This window comes from Leuresthes tenuis, unplaced genomic scaffold, assembly GCF_036924035.1.
Source record: "Leuresthes tenuis unplaced genomic scaffold, fLeuTen1.0.hap1 SCAF_10, whole genome shotgun sequence".
Classification (NCBI taxonomy): domain Eukaryota; kingdom Metazoa; phylum Chordata; class Actinopteri; order Atheriniformes; family Atherinopsidae; genus Leuresthes; species Leuresthes tenuis.
This window is the reverse complement of record NW_027325364.1, coordinates 34,746,954-34,765,368: the sequence shown is the minus strand read 5'-3', so window position 1 is coordinate 34,765,368 and position 18,415 is coordinate 34,746,954. Positions and strand designations below refer to the sequence as shown.

Sequence of the window (18,415 nt, the reverse complement as noted above, 5' to 3'; positions counted from 1 at the left end):
GGGGTAAGTTTAAAAAAAAAACAAAAAAACTCATCAGTCTTTGTTTTTGTTTTCTCACGTGTGCGCGTAAGCGTCATACGTCATCAACACGGATGTGACGCATTGGGAGAGAGTGAGGGTGGGAGGGGTTAAAAGATTGCAGCCTTTTTCAGTAGAACTCATGTGAAGTGCCTGTAAAACAAGCCAGTTGATATATTATTACTGCTCTGTCCACTTATCCGTGCTGCATTCAACGGGAGCATTACATGGTAACATCTATGCAAATTTCACATAGTGTATACTTAAGCAAGGTTTTTTATTTATTCATATATTTTTATGCTATTAAACTGTGTTTCAATTTGACAGAATCTGATGTTATAGTTCCTGTGAGGTCCGTGGTAAAGAATCGACGGTGCAATAGAGTGTGCAACAGACTGTCGCTTGTCCGAGGGTTACTGAAAGGTAGTTTCTTTCTCTTCATTTTTTTTCTCTTTTTTAATTTATTATTATTAATAATAATAATATTGTTATTAATATTATTGTTATTAATATCATTGTTATTATTTAAATTATTATTATTAATAATAATATTTTTTAATTATTATTTATTTATTTTTAAAACTTTCACAATCACTGAACCAGGTATATTTAAAATACTTTTATGGTTAAAAGCAGAGCAGAGCTTCAACCATATCCCGGGGGAGGTGGGGGACATTGAGTCCGAATGGGCCATGTTCCGTGACTCCATTGCCGAGGCAGCTGATCGGAGTTGTGGCCGTAAGGTGGTTGGTGCCTGTCGTGGCGGCAACCCTCGAACCTGCTGGTGGACACCAGTGGTGAGGGAAGCCGTCAAGCTGAAGAAGGAGTCCTATCGGGCCTTTTTGGTACCAACAGGCCAGACGGGCTGCGGCTTCGGCGGTTGCTGAGGCAAAAACTCGGGCCTGGGAGGAGTTCGGTGAGACCATGGAGAACGATTTCCGGACGGCCTCGAAGAGATTCTGGTCCACCATCCGGCGTCTCAGGGGGGGGGAAGCGGCTCACAGTCAACTACGTTCCCATCCTCACCTATGGTCACGAGTTGTGGGTAGTGACCGAAAGAACAAGATCGCGAATACAAGCGGCCGAAATGGGTTTCCTCCACAGGGTGTCTGGGCTCTCCCTTAGAGTATATATATAAATAAATTAACCCCTCTTAGCCATTCTCAATTCTGTGTAAAGATGGATAATCAAGCAGGCAGAGCTGTGCCGGCTGTAATATCCGAGGCTGTGGGAAATTTGGAAAACATTTCCATACCGGTTCATGTGTGGAATTACTTTACACCGCTGGAGTATGCGCTTCTTAATGTCGATTATCAGTCATCTCCTATGAATATTGAAGAAGATGAAAATGATGAAATTGATGTTACACGAATTAGAATCATCAATCCTGAATTTAAACGGGCCTCCGCCACCCGCCCTGACTTTGCAAAATGAGTCACCGAATATTGTCTCACCAAATCCAGCTCCTTGTGTCACATCACTAGATACAGCCTCAGCGAATAGTGCTTCTCAAACTTCAGCATCAGATACTGTTTCACCAAATCTTATCTCTTTACCTTCTCCAGCTGCAGCAGAACAAACTCTGCAGCATGGTAGGGGCTTGAATCAGGAGAATGTAGCCGTCCTTGAACAGAATCAGAGAGATACACCTCCACCGATTGGGGGCTTGAATCAGGAGAATGTAGCCGTCCCTGAACAGAATCAGAGAGATACACCTCCACCGATTGGGGGCTTGAATCAGGAGAATGTAGCCGTCCCTGAACAGAATCAGAGAGATACACCTCCACCGATTGGGGGCTTGAATCAGGAGAATGTAGCTGTCCCTGAACAGAATCAGTGAGATACACCTCCACCGATTGAGCGTGAACGTTTCAATTGTCTTGAAATAAGACGTCCCGTCACAATACCGCGTCTGTGCCCTGATATAATGCCCAACATCGCTGAGTTCACTTCAGCTGTTATGAGCAATCTTATTGAAGTGGCAGAAACAGTGCGATCACTCGCCAGATGTAATGATGTAGTCCAGCTAGAATTAGTAGGTGAGAGTATATCTCAACACATTACCGTTTCTGTCACAGACGAGTCGGATGTAATCCTGAAAGCCTTTCTGGACTTTTTAGACGAGTTAACTCAATCGAACGCAGAGATTGCCTCTGATACTAACATGGAGTTAGTCCTCCAGGTAGTAAGAAACCCTACAGGGGGCGCCAAACGGAAGGCTTTAAAAACCTTAGAATGCGAATTAATCCATAAGAAAAAACATCACTTGTACATTACAGATAACTGTGACAATCAGCTCTGCTTCGCCATCAGTCTCGCGCACGTCTCCGGCTCTAAATTTACCGATAGTCAGGCTTCGGCCCAGGCGAGAGAGTGGCAACGTCAGGCAGGGCTGACTGATCAGACGCCTGTATCTTTCAGTGATGTTGGAAAATTCGAAAAAATCCTAAACAGAAAAATTGTGGTGTTTCACAGAACCAAGGATGACCGAGCTCTGTGTAAATTTGAGACTGATTTCAGAGATCGATCAAGCCCTCTCTTTCTGTTATTACTCCAAAACCATTACTATGGAATAAAAAACCTCAAAGGATTTTTAGGGTTGAGGTACATTTGCGAGCACTGTTACACCAGTTACAATGAGCCACACTCACATTGCTGTCCTGGTTACTGTCCTGTGTGTTGCGACTCGTCATGTACAAATCAAGAGTTCAGTCCTGTGTTTTGTGGCGATAGCAACAGAAGCTGTCGTAACTTGTCGTGCTTCAACAGACACAAAGAACCTCGTGAGAGACCCCGAGCCAGAATGCAAGTGAGTGATTGTGATCTGATTAAAAGGTGTCCGACGTGTAAGAGATTTTATCGCGTTGCGATGACTAAGGTAGAAACCCCCCACGTGTGTGAAGGTTTAAAATGTACAATCTGTGGTGAGAAACTGACCCCCGGTTCTACAGCAACTCTCAGTGGACACCAGTGCTACATTCAGCCTAGCAGCGCCGACGAACGGCTTGACGAAAAACTGATCTTTTATGATTTTGAATCCTTAGTCGGTCAGAACGATGTGCATGTCCCCTTTCTGGTCTATGCAAAAACGCTGAAAGGTGTCGAGTGGTCTGCCTACGGATTGGATTGTGTCAGGAAATTCCTCCTCCATTTCAGGAGACCAAGCTACCGTGGATACACGTTTATTGCTCACAACGGACGAGGTTATGATAGCTATCTAATCCTTAACGTCATGGTGCAACTAGGTATGAAGCCCTCTCTCATCACACAGGGGAGTTAAATTCTCTGTTTTACAGACGGTGATTATGGTTTGAGATTCATCGATAGTCTGTCATTCCTGGCAATGAAACTGAGTATGATGCCGAAAGCATTAGGTTTCAGTGATCATACCAAAGGTTTCTTTCCCCACAGATTCTCTTCAGAACAGAATTTGAAATATGTGGGGCCTTTTCCTTCACCGAGTTACTACTCTGTAGAACTCATGAGCCCCAGTGAGCAGGGAGAGTTCCACAGATGGTACAATGGAGTGTGTAAAGGCACCTTTAACTTTCGTGAACAGAGCATGCTTTACTGCAAAAATGATGTAGACATACTCTTCAAGGGGTGTGTCAAATTCCGCGAGCAATTCTTTAACGAGACGCGCGAGGACCTCCTGAAATGCATCACGATCGTGTCGGCCTGTATGAAGGTTTTTACTTTCTGCAGCCTAAAACCCTGGCTATACCTTCACCCGTTGATTACAGTCAGCAGAGTAAGACCTTCTCAAACGCATCCATCCAGTGGCTGGAGTGGTTAGCGTTTAGCAGAGGGATTGAGATTAGCCACGCGTTAAACACAGGGGAAAAGGGAATCGGTCCTTATCACGTAGATGGGTATGCGGAAATTGACGGTGTGAGGGTAGCTTTTGAGTTTTACGGCTGTTTCTTTCACGGCTGCCCCGTCTGCCATCTGCCTCAGGACGCATGTCCGCTGAGGAAGGAGCCATTTGAACAGTTTTATGCAGAGACCCGCGAGAGAGAGAGAGTGCTTCAGTCAGTGTATGGTCTTCGTCTGCATATCATGTGGGAGCATGAGTGGACTGAGATGAAAAAGTCCCATCCGGAGGTGATTGAATTTCTCAAGAGCTTTAACGCCTCTGAACCTCTCTCTCCCAGACAAGCACTGTACGGTGGTCGGACCTGCGCACTCAGGTTGAGGTACAGTGCGGGGGTAGATGAAACTGTGCACTACGCTGACTTTACATCTCTTTACCCCTATGTAAATTGCAGCTTTCCTTACCCTCTCGGCCATCCCAGAATTATTTGCAAAGATTTTGATGACCCTGACAGCTACTTTGGTTTCATAAGAGCTGTTGTTTATCCTCCGCGCGGGCTGTTTTTCCCAGTTTTACCTTACAAGTCATCTCACGGAAAACTCTCTGTCGCACCTGTGCTGAAATGAATAACCAGGCAGGTGCATGCAACCACAGCAATGAGGATAGAGCACTAACAGGTGTGTGGGTGAGTGTGGAGTTTAGCAAGGCGTTAAAGCTTGGTCATCGTCTTGCTAAAATCACTGAAGTGTGGCACTTTGACAGGACCAGTAGCTCAATCTTTGTAGACTAGATACACACATTTCTTAAGGGTAAACAAGAGGCTTCAGGATATCCCGCAGATGCACTTGATGAGGAGAGTAAGCTGAGGTACGTCAGAGATTACAAACTCCATCAAGGTATTCAGCTGGATACCAGCAAAATAGAGGTGAACCCTGCTAAAAGACGGGTGGCTAAACTGTGTCTGAACAGTTTCTGGGGGAAATTTGCGCAGAGGAACGACCTCCATCAGACCACCATCGTCACAGACCCGAATTAATTTTTTAATTTCATGTTCTCGGGTAAATACAAGATAGCCTACTTCCACTTTCTAAACCCTGACATGTGCATGTTGCAGTGGACTTACAACAAACGGTGCATCGCTCCTCCCAACAAGGTAAACAATATATTCATTGCAGCATTTATCACCGCATATGCACGTTTAAAACTGTACAGCTGTCTGGAAGTAATGCAGGACAAAATTCTCTACATAGACACAGACAGTCTGATCTATGTGGTGAAAAAAGGTGAGACTCCTCTGAAACTGGGAAACTATCTGGGGGATTTGACCGATGAGCTGGGGGGTGACACAATTAAGGAATTTGTTGCAGCAGGACCCAAGAGTTATGCCTACCAGACCAGAAATCAGAAAAAAGTATCGATGCGCGTTAAAGGCATCACTCAGACGCATGAATGCAGCGAGAAGGTCAACTTTGACAGCGTCAAAGAGTTAGTGGAGGGATACTTGGGTGGCTCCAGAGAAACGGTGATCGAGACCCCTCAGCGTACCATCAGAAAAGATAAAAAGGGGTTTCTGTTAAAAAATGTGACATTCCCGAAAATGTTCCGGGTGGTGTATGACAAGAGACGCCTTTTTCCTGACGGTACAACTCTGCCTTTTGGTTATTAAGGTATTAAGGTGATTAAGAGGGGAAAAAAAAAAAAAATGTCGAAATTTTCTGATATGAAGGAGATTGATTTTGACCCCAGACTAATGACTCCTTTTTCATGTCTGATTGTGGGGCCCAGCGGATGTGGGAAATCATTTTTTGTTAAAAGTGTTTTAAAAAAGTGTAACCATGTGATGGATGATGTACCTGATAATATTGTTTGGATTTATACCTCTTTCCAACCATTGTACGCTGAACTGCAGCGGCTGAATAAAAACATCAAATTTGTGGAAGGATTGCCTCATTCTTTTGAAGATGAAAATCTGTTCCCTCCTGATCGTAAGCACTTGGTTATTCTGGACGACGTCATTTTTCAGGCTTCAGACCATCCTGAAGTGGTAATTATTTTCACACAGTACAGACATCACAGAAATATGAGTGTCATGATGTTGACTCAAAATGTATTTCATCAAGGGAAAGTTATCAGACTGCTGGCTGATAAGAGAACCGGTTTAAAACGTAAGCAGCTGGCTCTCAAAAGTCAAGGAGGTGGGTTTATTCTCCCCATCATAACGGCTCTTGCACCCGTAATTGGGGATCTAGTGGCCGGAATCGTTAGAAGATAAGATGTCGCTCAGGACGGCACAAAAGATGTTTCTCATCTCACCTCATCAGTTCAAACACTTGAGTCAGTCAGAGACTTCTATCAGACAGACGGCGGAGGATGATTTGGATAATAAAATGAGAGCGATACTTGACGAGTCAGGAATGACCTCTTATGAAAAAATTAAGAAATACAACGCCCTGCTGCAAAGATACCTCACCCTAATCAAGCAAGGTCAGATGGAGGAGCCACGGATGACTGTGACTCTTCAGCGAAACAGTCTTAATGATCCAATACCTGAATCAGATTCCCGTGAGATGGACCGTTATCACGAGCCCGATCAGCTAGAATTGGATGCAACGGCGAGTGAGGTATTAAAAATCCTTCCAAAGCGCAATTGCAGAAATGGTGAATACATCTTGAGGAAATTATCTGAGAGAAATGGCTGGACCACCAGAGGAGAATTTGTTTATCAGGGGCAGGTTGTGAGAGGATCACATTTGGTTGATTTACTTAAAAACCTTCTGCTCCCTTTTAAAAGAAAAGCCCAAACCATGCAACCAACAGGCTGGACAAGTTTTCTCAATGTCCTGAATGAACTGAACATAACTTTATCCTCTGTGAACAATACCGTCGTCTCAAAACAGAGCCGAGCGGAATGGAGAAAATACCATCTGTAAAACCGAAGAAGAAGATAACCCTCTCCCCACATTTTTTAAGATCTAGACATGGTGAGCGAGACGAGGCTGCAGATGAACATAGTTTGCATAAAAAGATAAAACCTCCGCGCTGGGTTACCTTTTCACCATAAATTTCTGTAAGAAATTAATAAAATGATACCGTCATTTGTTCTCAATAAAAAATTTTATTTATTCCAATTTTGAGAGTCTACAGAGTCATCACTTTCATGCATTCACAATTCTTTGAACATCTGTAAAGAACAGGCTCCGTGATGAAATGAGGTAGCACTGTGCTTTCTGATGCATCTCTGATATTTTTTCACAAAGTTAGATACCATCACATAATTTTTAAGAACATCGTCACTGTAGGAGGATAATACTTGTTGCAGAGACATTCCGCACGGCTGGTGGCAGAGGTAATAAACGCACTGCTGACCGCACACGGTGGACAAGGTGTTCTGAAGTTGGCGATTATGGTACGTTATCTTCAGGGATCGGTCTTTCAGAAATGACACAATGTCTGAGGGGTAGTGAGAAAAATCTGGCGGTAGCCCGTAAGAGTCGAAAAAGGTAGCTTGACCGTTCTCCTCCAGAGTCAGAGCTAGCCAGTGCTCCCCAGGCATGTGAGAAGGATGTGTGTTCACAATAAAGTAAGCCGGCTTTGTAAACGTTTGTTTGAGTAAGGGGAGTTGGTCACTAGCCCACACGCCACAAAATAGGTCTCCTAGTAGATGGTGCAACAGGCTCTCCAGTGGGTGGTTATTCAGGCTTACTCTTTTAATAATAGTCCACCAGCACCTGTCTTCTCGAGTTGATCTCCAAAATGTAATCGTAACATGCGTAGACAATGAGGGTTGTGGTGTGAGGTAACGGAACTCTAAACCTCGCCTCCAGTCTTAAATTCCCATTAGAAACAGGTGACAAGGCGTCGCTATCCTCACCGGGATTGAGATTAAAGATAAACAGCGAGTAACCGTTGTTAAATTCTTCACGTGTGATACTCAGAGGGAGATCTTTTAAATGACGACCTGTCGCTGTGAACAAATTGTAAAATTCCCGGACTGAAATGCCTTGGTTGAACTGAGGCTGGAAAGCCTTGGCGGGAACTTGTTTACCATCCTGACAAAGAGCTAGATACTCTATATCCATATGTTTAAAGTTGAAGGGTGACAAGTCCCTTCTTCCCGTGAATGCCTCGTGGCATAAAACAATATATTTAATCATCGCTCCCAAAAAGAGATTCTCCTGATTACATATCCTCGAATTTTCAGGGATGGAGTATGTTTTTACATTCACTCGTGACAGTGGGTAGAGAGCGTTTCCTCTCATTAAGGCCGATGTGTGGCCTAAACGAACAGCGGGGGAGACGGAAACTTTTTTGATAAAAAGAGAGGCTCCTAATATCATTAATCGGAAAGTCGAGTCTCTGGTTCCCATGAGATAGAAAGCCTCGCTGGCTCTGGTTAGTTTAACTCTCATATCCACAGAGTTCAGCAGGAGCCTTTCGCAGAAAAAAATATCCCCATGGAGGGGGCCCATTAGGAGTACTTCTCTGGAATTAGCTGTACTGAGAGCCCTCTGGTTTAGCCCTCTGTTAGGCCCATTATTGGTTACTATAGAGTCTATGGCGCCGGCTGTGTCTTTACAATAAAGACCAGCGCTGAACTGACTCTTTAACGTGTCTTCAGAAAATTTAGCAGAGTCTTGATCATAGCTCTATATGGGTGGGTGCCACTAGACTGTGAAATTAATCTATCACCCAGAGTAACATCGCATTGACTGAATAGTGTATTGAGAGGATAATTGATGAGACCCACAGGTGCGTCATTCGCCAAGTTTGTGCCGTCTGCATTGGTGATCTTCGCGCGTAGATGTAACAAGGTATCGTTGAGATCCAGATACTTTTCACCATCTCCCGGTATAAAAAACTCAATCAGACCATTCTCAGTAATAGCGGATAGAGGCATAATTTCCATGTAGATCTTATCCTCGATAGAAAGCTGGGTCATAGGGACTGAAAATAAGTCCAGTTCTGCCAGGGCGCACTCAGGGGATTTGTGATGCAAAAGAGCCATGTTTTACTCTCTTTCTCTCTCTATTTATGATTCAGTGAAATATATCCCTGCTCCGTGCAGACTTCCTCCCTTTAGGCTTGATCTTTCCAACTGACTTCTTTCTTTTGAGCGGCCTCACTATTTGTGACCTCCTCACACGTTCACCCGGCGGCCGCTTTCTTGGTCTTCGTGACAGAACCATAATACCCGATCCTTCTTGTCCTCCCGTCTCTGCAGGACCAGAGATCCTTCTCATGGTTTTGCCTAAGACATCTGAGGCAATGTTTGTAGCTGCTGTTTTCAGATGAGGCTTAGCTATAGCAAAACCTTTTTTAACAAGGGGGGCTACGAAGCGAAATGATTTTGAAAATATAGAGCCTATTCCGCGACCGTACATTTGCTACAGGTAGATAGTTGACCGGGTTAAAAGTATGCGTAATTATATCGCCAAACTTACCCTCTACTCTAACTGTTTGCAAGAGCGGGGCATAAGCATCGCAGACTATCTGAGGAGCAACCACATCGCTGTAACAGTAAAGCTGGTAGAAACCTGCTTTTAAATCCATCGGGTAAGGGGCACTCCTTTTATCAAATACGATCCATTTGCCAGGCTCCACACCTAGCATGTAGTTCAGTGGTGGATAAAAACGCACGTGGTACTGGGCACCTGCCTGATACATGAGTCTATTTTCCACCGTGTTCACGACTAGATAAATATCAGAACCTATTTTTCTAAGGTGACCCTCAATCTCGGCTTTGAGCTGATTCAAATCCTTGAAATGTCCGCATCCTATATTCTGGCGGTAGAACTTTTCCTCCATTCAAAAAAAGCCTGGTCCCTGGAGGCATTATGCCATGTGTACGGATAAGAAATCTCCGTCAAGGCAACCTGCCACGAACCTTCCAAATCGATATGCTGGGCTAAATCCACACGGAAACTGGAACTGGTATTATTCTTAAAGACGTTGAGACTAGCGTTGGAGGTCAGGGTGATATAAAACCCCTCATCCTCTACCGTTCGGTTCATGGTGTAATGTAGCGGGCTAGGAGTAGCGATGGCCCCCTTTATACCTCGTGAAGGTCACTGGCTCTGACCCAGCTGTTGAATTTCTCAGGCCAGTTTTTCCAACGGACAAAAACCTGTTTTACACCCCTGATGCTGCGTCGTTTTAATATCTTCTCCACTTGATACATCTGGTCTTTATTCAGTTTAACTTTTTGAAGCTCCTCCGCGTAAAAGGAACCTTCAATAGCTTCTCCATCAAAATCTTTGAGTTTGTACACAGGGGGAGATCGTGCAAGCTGCTCGGTCACTGTGAATACTTCATCTGTAAAACTGTTCATATTTCTTGTCAAGCACGCCTTGCAGTTTAGATATTCTTACAAGATCTCCTTTTTTAAACTTTATCCTTGAGTCCTTGCAGTGCACATCGCGTGCAGAGCCATACAGGTTCTGAAAAACTTTAAAGGTGTTTTCTAGAGTCACCTCTACAGGCTTCATTTTGATGCTCGTGTGGTAACTGTGGTTGTAACTTTCCACAAGATCCTGCAGGACGTCGAGGTATCGATGTGTGTTATTAGCAGTAAAATATCTCCACATCCTGGTTTTTAACGTGCGGTTAAACCTCTCAATCACAGATGCCTTTACCTCGCTCGGCGTAGCAAAATGCACAACTCTGTGGTTCTCTAATAATGCCTTAAATTTTTTGTTAAAAAATTCTTTCCCCGCATCAGTTTGAAGTTTTTTAGGGGTCTCGCTTTCTCTAAAAACGGATTCAAAAGCCTTTACCACCTCTGCGGTTGTTTTTCTCTTCATAGTGCGAACGTAAGCCTTTTTTGAAAACACGTCAATGACGGTTAATAGATAATTATACCCGTCATTGTACTCAGCCAAGGCCTGCATGTCGCAGAGATCTGCTTGGAATTGTTTCAAGGGGCTGGTGACAAAAACTCTGTTTCTCGGAAATGTATTCTTGCAGGTTTATGTAGAGTGGTTACATGCTGCCATTCCGACATCTCGCCATTCCGACATTGGTCTCCAATTGTCGGAATGGCGACACTTAATTTTTTATCAAACGTCCCACCATTCCGACACTTTTTTCCTCCTATGGTCGGAATGGCGGTATGTTTTTTTTTTTTTTAACATACCGCCATTCCGACAGTTCCTTTTAATAGCCTATGTTTTACCCAAAACATTTTGCACTAATGATATGCCGGCGCAAATACGCGCGCCGGCATATCAGCCTCGCAAACAAACTTTAATAATCTATTATCAAAATCCCCTGAAATGTCAAATATAAAAATACAGATATTAATGTAACTATGGCGAGACTGAAACTGATTAAGCAGAAATACAGTGTCAGTGACCTGTCTCAGCAGCCAGCTGGAGCGGAGCTCTCCACAGAGCCCATGCGTCTTTTGCTGTCATCATATGCAAAAGTAATAATTGCAATTACAGATATCACGGCTACTGCACAGGATACAGTTGCGAGCATTCTGCCTTGCCTTGCCAATAGGAGAGGAGAGAAATGACAGCATAGAACGTATAAAACACAACAAAATGAAGTAAAAACGTTTATTCATGTTATTCATGTGATTTATGAGTACTTATGGGAAGCGCGGATGGGCTTTGCACATTTGGCACAAACACACAGCCGTTGCGCAAGGCTTTATACAGCCTGTTGATATCTTAAGGTCCTAACAGGTCACACCTGTGAGTAAATGTCATGTAGAGATTGTTTTTACATTACATTACAGCTGAACATATAGCTTTTATCCACATTCCAACATGGGAGAGCCCGAAGACGCATGTGCCAGACACACATAGGCATGCCTAAAACCAATTTTGACCACTTCATGCTGTTTATTTGCTTTCTTTTAGTTAACTTTCGTTTCTTTTGGATTCTTGTGCGTGTTATGGAGCCGTTTCGGTCCATATTTGTAAGCCTTTTTTCCTGGATTAAATTTTCGGAAGTTGAAACAAGTGGCATTGGAGTGTGTGATTGAAAACCACCGCGGACTGCTTCTCCTCCTCCAGTTGCCCAGACTTTGTGTTTTTAATAACGCTTATCTGTAAACATGTGTTAAACATTTAAATTGCATGAACAGAAAGAAGGGACTCACCTGTTGAGTAACGCACATTTCCCTATACGGAAAGCCTTGTCGGAATGGTGGGAAGTTTGAATGTCGAAATAGCGGGATGTCGGAATGGTGGGATGTCAGAATAGTGGGATGTCGGAATGGTGGGACGTTTGCATGTCGGAATAGCGGGATGTCGGAATGGTGGGATGTCGGAATGGTGGGATGTCGGAATAGCGGGATGTCGGAATGGCGGGATTTCGGAATGGGTGTTGCCACCCATGTAGGGTATATGCATCTTGCTCTGATAAGAAGTCTTGCACTTTTTCGCACGCGACTTTCTTACCCGTTTCGTCCTGTACAGCTTTACGCAACCTCTCTACTCCCCCAAAACTACCTGGGTGGATAGGATCGTAGAAAACTTTTTTCATTAATCTCGTTTCAGCCATCTCACCTTATACAAACTCTGGCTTGTAATGACAGAAAACTCAAAACGCAAGTATATTTCAACCTTTTATTTTTTCTCTAATGTGTGATAATACACACACACACACATACACATACAAATGATCACGAAAAGCAGGAATGCTAGTAATATAGGATTTAAGAAAAGTTAAATGTTATAACAACATCACATGATTACAATATTAGTCTAAACACATCCAGCTGATGGAAAGAAGGAATGTTACACCCTTCTTTTAACCCTCCCAGAACTTTGTCATGGTTTGAAGCTGCTGCAATTTCTTTACATCTTCTCCAATCAACTGCTCGTACATATCGTGTATAGAAGTGTTGATTTGTTTCACCAGAGTTAGTTCGTACAAGTAAGCTTCTGCCACAGCCCTGACTCTGGCATCATCTTCACAAATGTTACGCGCGGTTACAAGATGTTGAATGGAAGCAATGAATCGTTGATTATAAAGTCTCCGCATCAGAGTGTAGTAATGGTCATGAAAAAAGTCGTCCTCGAGGACATCCTTGCACTGATGTTGGCGTAAACTAGGGTGATCGAGACCACACCCGTAGCATGATTCAATTATAAATTTTTTGATGGTCTCATTCAAGAGGTGTATCACTGCAGTTTTCACAACTTTGATAAAACCTGAGGGGACCCATTCATCAAATTCGTCCTCGCCCTCTCCTCCCCCATCCTGAGTGTCTGCAGGGGGCCCCTGGCCTGGTGGAAGCTGAGAGTCCTCCATTTCGTTAGATTTAGCTTCCTCCGTTGTTATGGCCACGGTGGATCCTATCAGGTAGAGCGTTAAGCAACAGTCATCAGATGTGGATGTTGCAGAAGGGCTCCCTGTATGCATCAATAGAGATGGAGAAGCATTCTCCAGATCGCGGTCAGTGATCTCCTCGCACAATGTCTTCTGGACGCTAGTTCTCATCCTGTTCCTCGTGTTGATCGGTGTATGACCTGTGCTGGAGTGTGTCCTTATAAACCTGAAGTCTGGGGTCGAACAACCCCCCCCCCACACACACACACACATCTAATTATTTTCTAATCTTTACCTTACAGGGACCGGTCTTTGAAGCTGTTAAAATGTTGACCGCTTCTACAACTTTTCTATTAACCCTAACCCTTTCTATTATTTAAACATTCAACTAATATATTTCTCACAACCTCCTGACTTTAGCTGTAATCATTCTTAACCCTAGCCATAAACTCCCCCTTCCTTAGATGTCAAAGGCCTCCTCAACAGATGGCTAAATATGTCAAACAAAGGTCACACGTCAAAATAGCTTGATCGATCGATAAGAGGTCAAAAGTCATATCCCCAGATGTCAGCAAACGGATGTCAAACAAAGGTCACCTGTCATATTAATTTGATTGATCGATAAGAGGTCAGAGTTCACCTGTCAAAATGAGTTTGATCGAAGGTATCCTATTATCTCTCTCACCTGTCCAGTTAGGAAGCAACACTGACTGTGAATCAGTTTCACCTGCTGTTGTGCAAATGGAACAGACAACAGGTGGAAATGAGAGGCAACCCCTATAAAGGAGTGGTTCTGCAGGTGGTGACCACAGACCATTTTCTCTGTTCTCATCCTTTCTGGCTGATGTTTTGGTCACTTTTGCATTTTGTCAGTGCGACGCATCAATGTGAGCTGGGGCAAGAAGCTTTGCTGTGTCTCTCAGCACAGTGTCCAGAGCATGGAGGAGATACCAGGAGACAGGCCAGTACACCAGGAGATGTGGAGGGGGCCGTAGGAGGACAACAGCCCAGCAGTGTAACGGGTGGTGTATGGACCCAATTGCAGTACAAAGGAGTCAGAAGACAGTGGTAAAAAGTTCAAGGCTTTACTGAAACTCTGGCAGACAGACAAACGGTTTAGAAACCGGCAAACAGGAATCAGGAGAGGAGAGGCAAAGTTCTTGGTCAGGGATAGAAGGCTGGGTCGAATTACCAGGAGGCAGACGAAGCAGGGAATCAGGGAATCAGGGACAGGCGAGGTCGGTACCGGTAAAGCTGGCTGGAGAACGCTGGAAAGACTTGCATGGCAAAGAACAATCTGGCAAAGGATAGAGTGTGGAGCTGGTGACTATATGCTGGGCTGATTGCATGTGATGAGAGGCAGCTGTGTGCACAGGTGAGTGGAGTGAACTGATGAGGTGTGTGTGACTGACAGGCTGAGTGGGGCAGAAGCAGGATCAATGGAAAATTACTGATGGTTGGATGACAAGCAGCAGCTACCTCCTCCTTTGTGCAAGGAGGAACAGGAGGAGCGCTGCCAGAGCCCTGCAAAATGACCTCCAGCAGGCCACTAAAATGCATGTTTCTGATCAAACTGTCAGAAACAGACTCCATGGGGGTGGTTTGAGGGCCTGATGTCCACAAGTGGGGCTTGTGCTTACAGCCCAACACCGTGCAGGGAGATTGGCATTTTCCAGAGAACACCAAGACTTGCAGATTCGCACTGAGCACATGAGACAGATGTGACAGAGTCTGGAAACGCCGTGGAGAACGTTCTGCTGTCTGCAACATCCTTCAGCATGAGCGGTTTGGCGGTGGGTCAGTAATGGTGTGTGGAGGCATTTCTTTGCAGGGCCGCACAGCCCTCCATGTGCTAGCCAGAGGTACCCTGACTGCCATTAGGTACCGGGATGAGATCCTCAGATCCATTGTGAGACCATATGCTGGTGCAGTGGGCCCTGGCTTCCTTCTGATGCATGACAATGCAAGGCCTCATGTGGCTGAATGTGTCAGCAGTTCCTGCATGATGAAGGCATTGATGTTATGGACTGGCCTGTCTGTTCCCCAAACTTGAATCTGTCAGTTTGTCATGTCACAGCTTATGTTTAATCATGTTATGTTCTAGCCATGTTTTTCCCCTGCCACCTCGGTTCACTCACGTCACCTGGCTCATTGTTCACAGCTGCACCTCATTCACTGATCACTCCCTCCACAGTATTTAGCTTCCTGATTTCCTTTCAGTCACTGCAGAATCCTCACTAACCTTTCATGCCACAGCTACGATTGTCAAGTCAGGGTTTTTGCCACCATAGCCACAGTATTTTCATAGTCTTGTTAACCATAGTTATTTATCCATAGTCTTGTCTTGTTTCTTCTTCGTTAAGTATTTTTGATCCGGCTCTGCCGTGCTTTGTTTTTGCCTTTGCTCCCTGTTCATGTTTTGTTTGGAATAAACCTTTTTTTGGAACTAAAAGAGCTGCATCTGGGTCCTACCTCTCCATCGATCCTGACAGAATCCAATCGAGCACATCTGGGACATCACGTCTCGTTCCATCCACCAACGGCACGTTGCACCAGGAGTTGACTGATGCTTTAATCCAGGTCTGGGAGGAGATCCTTCCTTTTATCATTTCTTCTTTGTTTCGTGATAACAAGGGTGTTGTTTTTATAGCTTGGTAACAACTTAGCCGATGAGTGCACATGCAACATTGGAAGGTAACACAGGTGAATTCTCTCAGTAGACAACATGGACAGCAACTCACAGCCAACAGTTCAACATCTGGGGTGCAGATGAGACGCTCCTTATCCGGATTACGGCATCTGTTAACGAGCACTGCAATTGCTCTTCATTTACTGTTATGTGTCTTTGCAGTTTCTATCTGCCCATAAAGTCTTAAAGCTGAGTAGAGAGGTGTAAAGAGTTGTTATTGCAGCCACGTCTTGATTTAAAAAAAAAAAAAAAAAATTCCTCTTGATTTTCCTGCTGTGTCCTCATCAGGGGTTTCAGCTTATCCATTTCATCTACCAGTGATTTCACTTTCTATGATGATCAAGGGAAGACTTGATTGAACCCTCTTTCAGATTTTTCTCCATTTCCATAATGCTTTGCGTTCGAGTTGTCTCCTCTCCAACGCATCTTGATTCGGGGTCTTTTTCCAGGCATGACTTGGGCTTTGGAAAGCTCAGTTAGCTGCTCCAACAGGTTAGAATTTTCCAGTTGCATACATGCACACATGTAAAAAAACAAAACAGAAAGACACAGTATGTATGTCCAGAGCTGCTGCAGCAGGCTGCCTGCGTCTGGGATGGTGCCATTCTGAAATTCACACACACCTTTGTAACCTCAGATCTCTGCCTCGAGATTCAAGAATCTTTCACAGCAGCTGGCACGTTGTGCTTTTGATGAGACCTGATTATTCTATGAAGCTACCTCTTCATCCATTCATTTTCTATACTCGCTTAATCAGTCGGTCGGGTCGCGGGGGGGCTGGAGCCTATTCCAGCGGTCATCGAGCGAGAGGCAAGGTACACTCTGGACAGGGCCACACAGTGACAAACAACCATGCACGCTCACTCCTAAGGACAATTTTAGTGACACCAATTAACCTGACATGCATGTTTTTGGATGGTGGGAGGAAGCCGGAGTACCCAGAGAGAACCCACACATACACAGGGAGAACATGCAAACTCCACACAGAAAGGCCGCAGCCAGGAGTTGAACCTGGAACCTTCTTGCTGTGAGGCCACAGTGCTGACCACCACACTGAGATTGGTCCCTCTAAAAAGGAAACACATCGCGAAGCCTGCTTCAGGCCTGCAGCATTGAAATTCTGTAAGTGCAAACATGCAGAAGGAACAGCTGGACACATTTAATATTCTTGTTCATACGTTTATTTAAAGCCAAGGATGCAAACTTCTGTTACACTTTCAATACTTTTGGGGAAATACCAGGGAACTGAGTGTGGGCCACAGAAAAGAATTACTCAATTTGCATCACATTTGAAGGCACTAAGGGTGTAACAAGAATGCATAGTTTAAAACTTCAAGTCATAGAGATTTAAAAAGGACGCAACTAAGTGATATTTGTTACACAATTACATACTGTGTCTTAGACAAGTCAGCACAATAAAATAATTATTTGCTACAATCTTGTGTGTGGAAGCAGAGAAAAGCCAAATCATTTGCATATTCAACAGTTCAGTTGACTTTGAGAGGTCTATACACTGACACTAACAGAATGGAAATCCTATAGAGTGAGTTCCACATCTGAGCACTCGGTAATATTTTTAAATCTTGTGTGACATGAATTTACATGACCCGCTTTAATCTAAATTTCCTGAAACAAACTCAGTGAACTTCTCTCTTTACACACTTTGGATAGATTAACCAGCAGCCACGTGGAAGTCATGGTTCATGTAAATGAGCGATCAAAAGCTGCTGCAATGTAAAAAGTTAACATTTGGCAAAACAAAAGAGAAAAGTGTTCATATATGCTTCTCTGAAAGCCAACTGTGAGAGATGAGGATAAAGAACATGCCAACCTGTGAATTTTAAGTAGTGTTAAAAACATTTTTAGCATATTAAGGGTGTGTGGTTGTCTTATTGAAATTGAAATCTTTATGGCCTTTCTTTACTTCCATGCTTGGAGTGTTGAGGATGATAGCAGACAGCTTTAAGACTGACGGGCAGCCAACAAACACTATTATTCTGTCAGTCAAGCAGGAGGTTTAAAGTGAAGTGTGTTGTGGATACACCAAAATTCCACAACACTTGTAATGAGTACTTTTTACTGTGCACTATCCTGAACCAAAGCTCTGATTGAACCCAACCCGAAAAGTCACTGAAGACCAAAACACCATTTTTATTAGTTTCACTAACATGTTTACAGTATCCCTCTGATTTTCACACATGACACCTTTATTCCATAAATTATTCCATTTGAACACCACCTTAATACAGAACCTCATTATTGTAGTATGTACTTTACAGACAAACTTAATAAATTCAGTAAATCCCACCTGCAATCCTCTCCTGGAACATTTTTTAGTTTTTAGTTTTATTGTGCACAATAAAGATATATTAGTTGAACACGTGTCCTCCTGCGCATATAAACCAACTGGACAAATTCCCAAAATAACTCTTCATACATCCTAATATTGTCCTCTACATATAAATTAGTAGTGTCTGGCAGCACATCTATGTACTCAACAGGGCTGTCATCTGTATCTCTGGGACCACCTCTCCTCCTTACTGGATACTCTTACTGTGCTCCAAGGCCTCCAGCATTTTCTGGAACACACAGAACAAACAGCATCACATCAA

The 18,415-nt window shown here is 43.9% G+C and overlaps 1 protein-coding gene across 2 annotated transcripts in view; it reads right to left on the bottom strand.

The window, feature by feature from the left end:
- Positions 1 to 16,961: 16,961 nt before the first annotated feature.
- ano10a (anoctamin 10a) overlaps positions 16,962 to 18,415 on the bottom strand; it is a 41,399-nt gene continuing 39,945 nt past the window's right edge. For both annotated transcript variants that reach the window (XM_072394969.1, XM_072394970.1), the window contains one exon: positions 16,962 to 18,382. In XM_072394969.1, coding sequence (XP_072251070.1) covers positions 18,341 to 18,382 — 42 coding nt within the window. In that variant the 3' untranslated portion in view covers positions 16,962 to 18,340. The remainder of the gene's footprint in view (positions 18,383 to 18,415) is intronic.